Raw genomic sequence first — 14,327 nt, 5'->3', positions numbered from 1 at the left:
TAGCATTCGAGTCAAATAAAGCAGAAATAGTATGCCCCTCAAGTAGAATGTTACCTCAAATCAAATTTGGGGATGTAGAAGCCTCCTCATTAGTCATGGTGTAGACACATCCCAGAACAGTAAAACGGCCAACTAGAGGTACTGCTAGCTCTCTGGATAATTTCTAGCGATATGTCCCCATTTGTGGCACCAGAAGCACTCCCAACATTGTCCCGCGTGCCTACCCCCACATCTGGGCCACGATCCACTAACACTTGGTGTGGTCACTGATGAATCATGCTCAAGTATTACCAACGAATAAGTTCACATTTCATAAGTAACTTCAACAAGTGACATATCTTCCAACACCTTAAAATCATGTAAAACCCCACAAGACAATTTCTCTTTCTATATATAAAATACATTTAGAACACCATTTATTACTCGGAGCACGAAAACATAAAACCACTCACAATACAATAACAGCATGTACAAAGGATTGGAAAGTGGTTACTTCTCACCTGAGCAAGGAATAAGAAAACACCATGATGCCCTGTGCACCAGCAAGTACTCACAACAGGTCTACACAAGCACACAAATGCACAACTACTATGTATTAGTTAACAAACTAATAAAATGGTCAACACAACACTTGGGAACTCAAAATTCCTAACCTCAACCAAAACTCTACCCAACTCACAAGGGCCAAACCATCATAGCAGCACTCCAAAAACCACAAGAGACTATTATCACTTTAATTCCCCTTCTAAAACATCAATTGAGTTTAGAAACTCAAAGTCCTACTTTAGGAATTCATCACCCAAACATCCAATTAGAACAATTGAAGTTTTAACAACATTCTAAACTAATTAAACATCCAATTCAACCCTCCTTAACATAACCCAATTCACAAAACTCAATTTCAATCACTATATTATCATCCTCAATCATAAACGTCCATTTTCACAAACCCTAAAATCCTAAAACTTTAAAATCTCCAAATCCAAGAAAACTAAACTAATTAAATACCTAGACTAAACCATAGCAATCATTTAAACTCAAAACAATCAGTCAAAAACCTCAATTCCATCAAAAACTAGAAAGCCCTAGGGTTTCTCTATAAAATCCTAAAAAATCCCAAGAAAAAGAGTAAATTGGAGGTTAGATCCACTTACTTGAGGTAATGGACCCTTAGAAACACCTTCCCCAAGCTAAAAATACAAAGCCCTAGCAGAGCTCCAACTCCTACCTTTAGAAAATCTGATTTTCACACATTAGACCCTTCCTCCAGATTTAAAGACGCAAACTTTTCATCATGACAAATACACGGCTTTGTCGGGACTAACTAAGCCCGAGAGAGATTTTTCTAACCTGGAAAACCAACATCGTCGTGGCCAACTCACATTTAGTCGTGGCGAGGAATTTTCCCGAGAGGAACTCTTGCTCACCTGAACATCTTTTGTCACAGCGTCCCCCTTAACTTCGTTATGGGGAAACCCTATTCCTGAAAGAAAGTTCTCCCAATACTCTCCAGTTCACCACGGCGAACAAATCCTGAGATTTGTTCGCCTGCTCCTCCAAGTCACCTTGATCCCAAACTAGACACCAAAATTCAAGTTTAATCACTAATTATCCTCAAAATCAACCAAAAACGGCTACCAAAACCCAAAAATAAAACTCAAGACATTACACATCTAATTACTTATTTATTATTTACTCACTTATGCATTTTTTTAAAATAGGAAAAAGCAAATTGTATATATAAATAAGTTAGCTAGTTAAAATTTATTAAAAATAATAAGGGAAACTCTCTTAAAAAGATGCTTACATAACTCAAATCCTTATTTAAGTTACTAAATTTGTCAAATCCTTGATCATGTCACATAATGCAAAATATTTTTTTAAAATTTTATGAAAGTATCATAATACCCCTTTAATTTGAAACCAAGAGAGTGGAAGCAGCTGAGGTCAAGAGATTCCATCGTCTGTTGCTTGACTTGCCTAACTAGCGCCATTTTCGTTAAGAGAAGCCATCGTGAGAATCTATAAGTTGCAATACAGTGAGAAGAAGAAGCTATTGTTGCCTTGATGAGGAGCTATTGTGTCCTGTGTTATCATCTCTTTTCTATTCGAATTATTGGAAAGATATGATATTTTTTTGATGTAGTTGTCTGAATGCTATATTACTCTTTAAAAATTAATATATTCCATTTTATAATATTAATAAGTTTCAGCTGTAAGTTAACAATTTTTTTAGTTGCGTAACAAGCCCACAATACTGCATTTGTTAAATTAACATGTTTCATTTTATATTTAACTCTTTTCAATTCTAAATTAATGGCTTTCTTTTTCCATAACATGCTTGCAATAAGACTTTGACTAAAATTTGATCACAGTACAACATTGACAATTATTAACAAGTTCAATTACATAGTTAATAATTTTAAGTTCTAAATTTAACAACTTTAACAAGTTAATGTTCTAAATTTAACAACTTCTCTATCTTCGACTATCAATCCTTTGTTGAGATGTAATTTTATAGTATTCCTCACTATAGTCATACATATTTTTATGGGCAAGTTTAATGGTTGTGCAAGCATGTACACATGAAATTTCTAACATTTGCCATGCTACACAACTACACTCATGTGAATCGAGATCAACCTCTAGGTCTCCATAAGCTATATGAACATATATTCAATTTTCATAGATTTTCCATCAATGCAATGTCAATGTTTGGCCCAATGTCATTCCTTCACTTACTAATTGCCATGGTTAATGCATGCATCTTCTTCACTAGATTTTCTTAATCTCTATGAATTAACTGTGCCACATTATGTCTTCTTTCCTTCATCATCCATACATTGAATCACTTGGCAATATTAGTTGTTAAATTATCCCATCGCTTAAACGGGAATTAACTTAAAGTCCACCTAGCAATGTTACCATGATTCACAAGCTATTTAAATAACTTTTTAGACATACTCCTCATATGTCTCATTGCCTTGTCAAACTTAATTTCAAGTCTTGCATAGGTAATATCGTCAAGTAATTTTAGTGCATCGATCTTATTCTTGGAACTTGTCCTTCCTTTTCCTCTATTTATTTCCATCCATTCTAAACTAAAATTTTTCTTCATATGGCAATAACAAAATGCAAGTCTATCACTGCCAAATATTGCTCACACAACTCCTATTATAGTAATTGTGATAGTATGAAACTATAAATTGTACAAAATCCTTAAAATTTATGTTATATGTAAATAATTTTTATAATCCTTGAATCTTTAACATATGTTTGACCTTTTACATTTATGGCAGATTATTCTCATACTAATAATTTTATTTATTATTTAGCAAATGACTTAAAATTTAAGATATTTATATACGCATATATTTTCAAAATGCATAATACTTACATCAAGTTGTTTATATCAATTACATTAAGCTCTCCAATGACACATGGCCATGTGTCTTTTTTTTTTTTTAACCCACATAAAAAAATAAGACACATGACCATATGTGCTTGGAAAACTTGATATAATAGATATAAGGAACTTGACCTAAGTATTTTCCTTTCAAATTTTGAAAGAAGTTAGATGCATACAAAAATAAAGTTTATGGAGGTATAAAATTGATATAATTTAGGATTATCTGCATAGACTTCAAAGTTTATGGAAGTTTATCATTAAGTTTTAAAGGTTAAAGATGTTATTTGTACATGTTTTTATTTATGTTCAAGGAAGTTTTAAATAATTTTGTTGTCTTTCCAAAAGCACATTTGTTTATATGGAGAGAATGAGGAATGAAAATAAGCAAACCAATAATTCAAAGTTTATGAAAGTTTATCATTAAGTTTTAAAGGTTAAAGATGTCATTTGCACATGTTTTTATTTATGTTCAAGTAAGTTTTAAATAATTTTGTTGTCTTTCCAAGATCACATTTGTTTATATGGAGAGAATGAGGAATAAAAATAAGCAAACCAATAATTCAAAGTTTATGAAGGTTTATCATTTAAGTTTTAAAGGTTAAAGATGTTATTTGTACATGTTTTTATTTATGTTCAAGGAAGTTTAAATAATTTTGTTGTCTTTCCAAAAGCACATTTGTTTATATGGAGAGAATGAGGAATAAAAATAAGCAAACCAATAATTAATGTGGTGAAACTACAAAATAATTAATGGGGACAAAAATTTTCAAAAATAATATTAAAAAGTTCATGCTTACTATATTAGTGTATCTTATAAATATATGAACGGCATCTGTAGAAAAATTTGGGTTAATATCATTGTTAGTCTTTATAATATAATAGAATTTTAGTTTTGGTCCATGTAATTTCTAATTGTTGGTTTTCGTCCCTATAATTTCATAATTCTTTGATTTGAGCTTAACAAATAGTCTATATACTTTTAACTAATTTTGATTTTAGTCCCTATTTTAAATACAAGATTGAAGAGAGTAACAAATACACTTCTTCCCTACAAAAATTATTATTCCATCCTTTCCTTATTATAAAAGACGATTAATGAAATTATGTTGATAAAAAAATTAGTTAAAATTAGTTAGAAGCAATAAAGATGCAAAGAATGCAATTTATTTTTCAAAAATTAAACACCCTTATCCATGCAAAATATGGGGGGAGAGAAATGGTGGAAAAAGATATAAGAGAAAATTGGTGAAGAAAAAAGATGAGAGAGACATATAATTAATTGAGAATAAATATGAAAAAAATGCATTGAATATCTTAATATTTTTAAAATGCTTTTTTTATAAAAGAGAACATATCCTTTCAAAAAAATGACTCTTATAAATAGATTCCCGTTGCATCTAGATGAAAACACACATGTACGTAATTTATAGGCATAATTATTGGGCTGTCGTGAGTTATGAAAGGAAGGCGATGGTGGTTGCATGAATTTAATACGCCAAGGCTCTATCGTCCCGTGTGCTTTGTTCATAAGTTGTACGTCGTCTGGATGTGGCGGTTCCCATTTGACTATGCAACCTAAAACATTAAATGCAGAAGATGGACGTCCAAGCACGCCGTTACAGTCAACCCTATGACCCTGTATATGCGCGTACAATATGTTCGTTAACACGTTCCCATTTTATGTGACGTATTCCACATAAAACCCACACATTCCTAGATGAACAATGATAGAAAAAAAACTCAGCGGTGTTGGGATTTGACTAATATGAATATAAATCTTCAGGTTTGATCTTGGATTTGAATGTTATACAAGGAAGAAATTTGTTTTCCTTTTCACGCAGAAAAAATTAAGCTAGAACTTTATGATTTATCCTAATCTTAGTGAGCTTTAAAACTCAAATGACTTAAATATTTTCATATAAAAATATAGATATTGGTTGATTTCATTAAAAGAAACAGTACTTTCCGTCCTTAATATAAGAGTTATTTGACTAATTTGAATAAATAAAAATAACTAATTAAATTAATTATTTGTAACAAATGAGTTAATTTTTTCAAAGTATTCTTTTATTAATCATAACTACTATTGAATAGAAACTTATTTTAATATCTATAACAAATAGGAATATTTTAAAAAATAAATTACAAATTTTGAGAGACAAATTAAAGTAGATTAAGTTCTTATATATTTAGGACTAAATCTAAAGCCCAATTAATTCTTATATTGAAAAGGGAAGGTAGCATATTAAACCCGTCTAAAATTTAAACTTAAATTAGTGAGTAATACTAAATATTTGATGTTTTGTTGGGAAAATTAAACAAGACTGAAAGAAGGAAATAGAATCTCAGCAAAAGCCAAAGACTGATCTTCCTTCTTATTTCAAATGTTGAAATTTCAAAATAAATAATGTTCTCTTTTATGCATGCCAAGCAGAACAACGAAAACAACCACCATGTGTTGATTTTTTTTGCCCAGGACAAACAATTAACAGATACCCTCTTATTGATGACAATTTTTTTGCTCAAAATTTCAAATTTTCATATTTTTTTTGACCAGCCAAAATTCTATGTTTGACATAATAAAAGTAAGATGGAAACATTTTTATTATATGCACATTATGTTATTTTATTATTTATTATTTTTTCAAAAAAAATTATTTTTTATGCCTTTAAATGTATTTTTTTAGTATGTATATGTATTCTTCAATGGAAGACAAATCTATTTGAGATACTGTCGACACTAAATATAGACACTTCTTTTAATAAAAATTCGAACTTAATTCACTAAGTTGTAAGAGAACTTTTTTTTTTTTTCCCACTAGACTCAACGTCCTTAGTCTTTTAAAAGCATTTTGAATGAACATACAAATACACTAGATTGAGGCTAGATGAAGAAAAAAATTAAGAAAAAATTATTTATATACTTTTCTGATCCTTAATATATAAACTAATTATTGAGTTGGTTTTGGTTCTAAATATAAAATCCATTTCTTATATTTATCAATTTTCTCTAAATTACCCTTATGAATACTCTTTCAACTATAATCAAGTAGAAGAGAAAGAGGGGATATTAATAAAGATGATTATAGTATTTTAGAAAAAATGTGTTATATTTCTTATAATTAATTAATTTATCTAATTTTTTAAATATAATCAAATTAGTTAAATGAGTTTTATATTAAGAATCGGAGGAGTATATTACCTTCTTTACTTCTAATTTAAAACTAAAAATGTTCCCCCTGGTTAAAGGCGCGTGTTTTCCTTTAGCGTAATACTGTCCGTTGGATGTAGACAGAGAGAATATGATGGGCACATGATGACGAAAAGCCGAAGTTTGACTTCTTGACTGAATCAAGGCGCAATGTGGAGCGTGCAAATCACGCTCTCATCACCCCCCAAACATTTCCATTATTGTCAAAGAAAACTATAATTTTGATTTTAAACTTTTCTTCAATTATTAATTTAGTCTTTAAAATTCAAATCAATAAAATTGGATTTTTACAATTTTCCAACTCGATAGAACTCAATTTTTATTTATCGAATTAGAACAGTTCAGCCCCTATTATCATTAGCTTAATAAATTATAAGGGCGGATTTGCAATTAATCATAATTTAGGAACTAAATTAATAATTACGAAGAAATTAGGAATTAAAAGCTGTATTTCCCCTATTTTAAATTGCAAGGACACGTAATGAAGAAATGATTGGATGATGAATTTTCAGAAAATGATGATTTATTATCATTAGTATTAATCAACTAATAATAATATTAAAATAGGGTTAGAAAAGTTAAACCCACCCTGGCCACACACATTCAACCAACAAATAATTAGATGCCGATAAGGCAAGAAATGGGTGAGGCTCTTGCATCAATTAATCATTATATTTATCTCATCTTGATCGTGGGATCAAAGTCAACACTCATACATTGAGTTTTCAAATCATAATAATTAAAATTTTGTCATAAATTATGCGCCCATATAGTATAACATGACAAATATGGTGCGTGTGAGAGGCAATTGTAAGAGACAATATTAAGGTAAGGGAATAATTAAAATACTACATAAATTTTTCATAGTATAAATATAAATATAAGATCCCAATTCATTTTAAGTTTTAAAACTAATTGACTTAACTTATAAATTAATATATAATCTAGTATTAGACAAAGATTTTTTAGAGAGGTCAAGTCACATTAGTTATAATTAACTAATTTATTTAATTGTTTAATATAGTCAAATTAATTAAATAGCTTTTATATTAATGATAGGAGTGAGTATTAAGTAGATTATGGTAGCATCTCAATTTAAGTTTTTAAATTCAATACTTCATTTTTTTTCTATATTTTAGCGCTAAAAATCTTTATAAAATCCTGCTTTAGTATTAATCTTTTTATAAAGTTTTTAGTTGTCATTCTTCCTAATTCATTTGATGTATGTGAAATAGTGTCTTTGCTTTTTATCTTTAGACCACTGTTATCAAACTCGTGAGTTGACTCTCCAAATTTAATATTTTTACGTTTTCAGTTAATAAAATCGTGTTAATTTACTCTTGAACTCATGATAACTATAAACTTGATTAAATTTACGAGTTTATTTATTGAATTTACCATTTTTACGTTTTAAGCTTACAAAATAGTGCTAACTTACTCTTAAACTCGTGCTAAATTTTTGGATTTGATTTTGTTTAGTGACTTTATATATGAATTTTATAAAAATTTCTTGGTTGAATGTGATAAAATTATGAACATTGATGGATATAATTTCAATTATTTAAATTTAAAATATATTTAAAGGAAATTATTCTCATTTTTTATATATTAATGATTTGATTATATACTGTTAATACTAGTTAATTAATAAAAGTAAACTCTTATGAGTTCACGATTCAAGTTTACGATCCGAGTTTATATCATTCTCACGAGTTTGTTTAAACTCACGAGTTTGACAACTTTGCTCCAAACCATTTTTTTTTCCTTTTATTTTTTGGTCAGCCTACTATTTTTCCCCCCTTAGTTCTATACTCCCTCCCTCCCTTTTATAACCTCTCTCATAGCAGTATCTCTAAATATATAAGAAACAAAATTTTTTTGTATAAAATTTAAATTTTTTTTTTTACTTTTACTCCCATTAAATATATGTCATTTATCATATCTCAGTAATAAATTTTTACCTATTATCTGTCATGTACTCTCTTTACAAATAAAAATATCATTAAAAAATATGTATATATCTTACACATTTATTATTTTTAATTAAATTTAACTAGCATTTTGAACTGCATAATTTTAGTTGTTGTTCTTTATATTAGAAAAGGAGGGGATAATATTTAGTTAAACTTCTAGGCACATATTTTAATCTAAACGAATCTGATGAATTTCAGATCTCATTAGAATTAAAAGTGTTAAGGACTCTCACAACTTCAATGAGAATTTACTGAAAAACTTACTAATAATCCATTAGGGAAGTTTTTGTCTTGATGATAAGATATTAATATTACCGATCTTTTTAATAAGAAACAAATAACTAAATTATTAAACCTAATAAATATGATTAAAATTAGTTCTAGGCAATAAATCTTATATATACATATTTTTTATTCAAAAATACCCTCATTTAAAAAAATGATAAATAACTTTTAATTTGTCACGAATATCATTCTTCTTTTTGATGAGGATAAAAAAGAAAAATTATAATAAATACTTTGAAAAAAATGTTAGAGATAGGATCAAAATTAATAAAATCTATTGGAGGTAGTAGTTACTCCCTTCGTCTTTAAATATAAAGAAATTTTAATTAACCCATTTGGTATAAAATATTTAGTTTAAATATATCAAAAAAATATTTAGTTTACCCTAATAATTATGTCTCAATTATTTATTTATTTATTTTACCGAAATGCCTTTATGACTAATACTTACGGTTTTTCCTAATTTAATAATGTTATTTAGTGAAGAGTGATTAATGAGGGGAATTTTTCAAAATACGTTTGAAACAGATATCAATTTTTTTTTGTACATTTGCTTATAAAAAAAGAAAACCATTTTTGAGATACTTGTACTTTTTCTTAATTTTTAATTTAATACCTACATTATTTTTATCTTAATTAACTTTGCCAAGTTAGTATCGTTATCAAAATGGTTTTCCCTAAAAAAACCTATCTTCAGCAATTTGCTTATATAAAACACTTCTTCTAATTTTAAATATAAGAAGTAGCTAACTAATATATGAAAATTATAAATTTTGATAACAGTTGGTCATTTAACATTATTTAGTTATATAAAAATAGTATAATATTCATGTCAAGTGTTTTATATTCATTGTGTCAAGTTCTCTTGTCAAATATGATCATGCGTCCCATTTTTGAAATATTAATATTTAAAGGCATTTAATTATAGATTCACGTGAACAAAAACAAAAGACACATAGCTATATGTGATTGGAGAAATTGATATAATTGATATAAGCAGATTGAACTAAGTTTTTTTTCCATAAAAATACTGTGAAGTTAAGAAAATAATGTGAAAAAAATTAAATGAGAGAGACTATGAATATTGAAATTCTATATTTAAGATAAGAAACATTTTAACTATATCTTATATTTAAGATAGATGGAGTATCGATTTCTTTTTTATGTAAGCACATGTATCCTTCTATTAGAGGCAATTATATTTTTTTTTAATTGCTATTCAAATTATGTAATCATTTTTTGGCAATAAAATTACATGGTACTCTTAATTTTTTTTTAATTCTACCCCTCCCGTCCTTAATATAAAAACTATTTAACTAATTTGATTAGATTAAGAAAATTAGATAAGTTAGTTATTTATAAGAAATGTTTTTTTTAAAATATTATAATTATTTTTCTTAATATCCTTCTATCCTCTCTTACTTGATTATAATTAAAAAAATCAATAGAAATAATTTTAAAAAAATAAATATAAAAAATATGTCCTCCGAAATCAATTTAATAATTAATTTTTATATTAAGTACAAAATGTCCTCCGACGCTCTAATGTAATTTCTACTTCAAGTTATGAGAAGCATACGCATTCAACAGGCGCGTGTATATTTATTTCGACAGGCAAGGCAAGTATTAGTGCCTTTCTCTCTCTAAATTTAATAAAGATGCCATCTCATGCTTCAAACTTGAGAGTCGAGACTCCCTCTTTCCCCCACTATTCTCTCTCTCTCACTCGCGTAGCAACAAGACAAACTTGCCTTTCGAATTCTCCATCAGATCTCTTTCACCTCACGGTGGGCTATCAGAAGCTCCACCACTGGTACTGTACTTTAAAACGGCGTCGTATTGAAGCAGGTGATCTCTGTGTTGTGTTGTTCAGGACAAAGCAAAGGGGCTAGATGAGGTGTCGGAAGCACCACCGGGCGGACCTGAGCAGCACCATCGGCGTCTGCGCCTCTTGTCTCCGGGAGCGTCTCCTCGCACTCATCGAAGCACAAGAGAAGGCACATCTAGCGCGCGTTTCCTCACGGTCCTCCGACGATCACCCTCGAAAATCCGACCCTAACCCTCCTCCGCTCGTCTTTCCTCGTTCTGTCTCGCCGTACGTCTCTCGGCGGAAATCGGACTATGCCAGCTGGCAGAGCTGTGACAGACACAACAGTCTCTTCTATAGCACGCCTCAGCTTGGCCCTACCTTCGGTACTGGCAATTCTGAGGCCAATTCAGGATTCCCTGGCAGAACAAGCTCGTCTTTCAAGAAGAAGACTGGGAGATTCTGGATTTTCTCAAGTCTATTTGGATCCAGATCCGATAAATTCGAGGCGAATCCGAGGATTTCTTCTCAGGAATCATGCGAACCATCGTCATCGTCGTCTCCCTCATGGTTCTCGATGATCTTTCCCACTCGCCGGAAGAAAATGGATAGGATGAACCCTCTGGAAAGTTCGACCGCCCCAGGGAGGAGGCGGTATCGGCAAGCAGATCGGGGAATGTCGCCGGTGACAAACGAAAGTTGTGTCGTCGATTGCGATCGATGCGACCGATCTCCTTCAGCCGGTGGCTACTCAGCGGAAACGTCCCCACGGTGGCGGAAAACGCCATCGACGGCACCGTGTGGGACCCGTCGTTCCCGCCACGTAAGGAACGTATCAGGCATGGCTTTTTGCTTAAGTCCGTTGGTGAGGGCGAGCCCCAACCCTCACTGGAACCCGAAGGGATTGCCTCCAGAGGTGGTTTCGGCGGGGGAAATGAGAGGCACGACGGCGGCGAAGCCTCACCTGTCCACTGCGTCGTCGTTTTGTGCAAACCGCTCAAGGAAGCTTGCTGACTTTGGGAGAGCCAACCACATCCGTTGATCTGGATGAGTATTGACCTTGGACGGTGATATTTCCCATGTGTTGTCTCTTCCTCCTCCTGGTTCCTGCACATTCATTTTTTTTCCCCTTCTTATTTGAACAAAAGATAGATTCTTTTTCCAATTTTTGCATTTTTTTTTTCATTTCAAAAACCAATTTCTGTACAAGAAAGAGAAAGTGTTGTTTTTTTTTCCTTTAATAGTATTATTGAGATTGAACTGCTTCTATAAAAATACATAATGATTCTTAACTTTCACCCACCTTCATTGTCGGTAAATTAAATTATACAGGACGCAAAACAGGGTAACTATTTTAATATATTAATATGATTAGAATTTGTTGAATTAGAATATTGTTTAATTGTTTTAATTTAATTTGGTTATTGTTAATGTTATTTTGCTATCAATGTAATAATAATCTGCATTTGAATTTCATCTACCCAGTTTGATGGTTTGTGAAGTGTCTTGACTCATACTTTTGATTCAATTCCTGTTTGCCCGTTAAACACGGTGCTGGTATTTTACGGCAAAAGCCATTTAAAAGCCTTAATTTTTAAAATACTTTTAATGTGTTTTATTGACTTCCCCCCTATATTAATGTGTCTAATATCAATGCTATTTCTGAATAGTCTGTACTCTCCTGGTTTTTAACATAAGACTTAATTATTGAGTTGATTTTGATCGTAAATATAAAACCTATTTTTCATATTTATTAATTTTTTTTAAATTATCTCTATAGATACTCTTTTAACCATAATCAAGCAGAAGAGGGAGAGATGACATTAAGGAAGATGATTATGGTGTTTTGAGAAAAATATGTCATATTTTTTATAATTAACTTACTTAATTTTCTTAATCTAATCAAATTAGTTAAATATGTTTTATATTAAGAGTTGAAAGAGGATAATATTTGAGTTTTTTTCCGTTTAACAAAATATTTGCTGAGTATGAAATGAAAGGGAACGAAATTTTATCTTTTGATTTTGAATCTTTAAAAGAGTATATGTATAAGACATTAAGTTTTTCCTCCTAATTATTAGAAATTTTTGAAAGATTTTATATTGATGAAATTTGCAATAAATGGCTTTGCTGTAATCAGACATTTTCAAATTGTTGGCAAAAGAATGAGATATTTTCAAATGGAAAATAGTCATTTGCTTAAAGCTTATATTACTCTGCACTGATTAAACTAAAACAACTCTATCTTATTATCAATAATTTGTTATGCAGCCGATTTCAGTTATTAGTACTTTTATTTTATTTTTAAACTTTAAATCTATTTATAGTTTATTTGGATAAAAGTATGTAAGCTTACGAAAGTATGTAACCTTAAGGACATAAATTCCTCCTTTCACAAAGTAGCCTGAGTTATAGATATATTTGAAAAAAGGGAAAACAATCTAAATTTTTTTTTTTGAATTTTAAAATTTTAAATTAGTCTTATTTACTACACTTTAATAGTAATTAACTATACTTAAAAAATAAATGACAATACATTTTTTTAGTAATTTTTAATTTGGGGTTTTGAAATTCGAGAGGTATATTTTGGAATTCTCCTCAAAAAAAATTCAACTAATCTTTTGGTTTCTATGTAGTTTTAACTTTGTATAATTTGGTTTTTAAATTTTAATTTGGTACAACTTAATTCTTATTTTTAATTCAAATGCAACTATAGTTTAGCCATTTGAAAAAGTAGTCCTTATATTTTAAAAAATGAAGTTATAATTTTATGAAATTTAGAGATTACAATTTTATATAGTTAAAATTATAAGAACTCAAATATAGTGAGTTAAAATTCAAGAATTGAGTTATAAAATTTAAAAAATAAATTTTATAATTCAGTCAAAATTATATTAAGATAATTTTTTTGCTTAAATAATGATTTAAGAGAGTTTAAATAAGGTAGTAATTATATTGAAAACTTCAAGGGTTTGTTTGGCTAGAAGGAGAGGGGAGGTATTTTAATAGAGGGAAGGAGATGGGAGAAGAGTGGAATGATTTTAATATTACTTTGTTTGGACTTATAAAAAGAAAGGGGAGGGGAGGAGTTTTAATATTACCTTGTTTGGTTCATAAGAGGAGGGAAGGGGAAAATATTTTGACATAAACAATTTTGCTCTTATTTTATTTAAAATTATTTTTTCCAAATTTGATAGGATGTTTAATAAAATTGAATTGTAAATATAATTTTAATATATTGAGCAATATTTATACCAAAATTCTAATATATTCTAGAGTGTGAAGTATTATTGAAAAGAAAGCTAAAGTAATGTTCAGTCACAACTTCTACTGTATCTCATCTTTGAATGAATATTTAGTCATGCAAAGGAGAGAGTAGCGTCTCGAGACAAGAAAAAAAATTTAAAATAGTATAGGGATATTAAAAATAAATATGAACATAATAGTCACAACATGGTAAAATATTGTCTTTTTCCTTCAAATCCTTCCAATTTTGGAGGGGAGGGTGAGGAGGAGAATTTTTCCTCCCCTTCTAAAATTTATGTGTTGTCAAACAAAAAGAAATGATTAAAATCTTTCTTTTTCCCTCCTCTCTCCTCCAAATCCATCGTATCTAACGTATCCTGAAAAATCAGAAATTTG

General features: G+C 29.7%; 1 protein-coding gene across 1 annotated transcript; it reads left to right on the top strand.

Moving 5' to 3' along the window:
- Positions 1-10,472: 10,472 nt before the first annotated feature.
- Positions 10,473-12,159, top strand: LOC114758886 (uncharacterized). Its single transcript, XM_028947982.1, has one exon. The coding sequence runs from the start codon at positions 10,771-10,773 to the stop codon at positions 11,725-11,727; it is 957 nt and encodes a 318-aa protein (XP_028803815.1). The 5' UTR covers positions 10,473-10,770; the 3' UTR covers positions 11,728-12,159.
- Positions 12,160-14,327: the final 2,168 nt, after the last annotated feature.

The sequence above is a fragment of the Neltuma alba genome, unplaced genomic scaffold (genome assembly GCF_004799145.2).
Source record: "Neltuma alba isolate B1F8T4 unplaced genomic scaffold, ASM479914v2 tig00010764_pilon, whole genome shotgun sequence".
In the NCBI taxonomy this organism is placed as follows: Eukaryota; Viridiplantae; Streptophyta; class Magnoliopsida; order Fabales; family Fabaceae; genus Neltuma; species Neltuma alba.
This window is presented reverse-complemented; position numbering and strand designations above follow the sequence as displayed.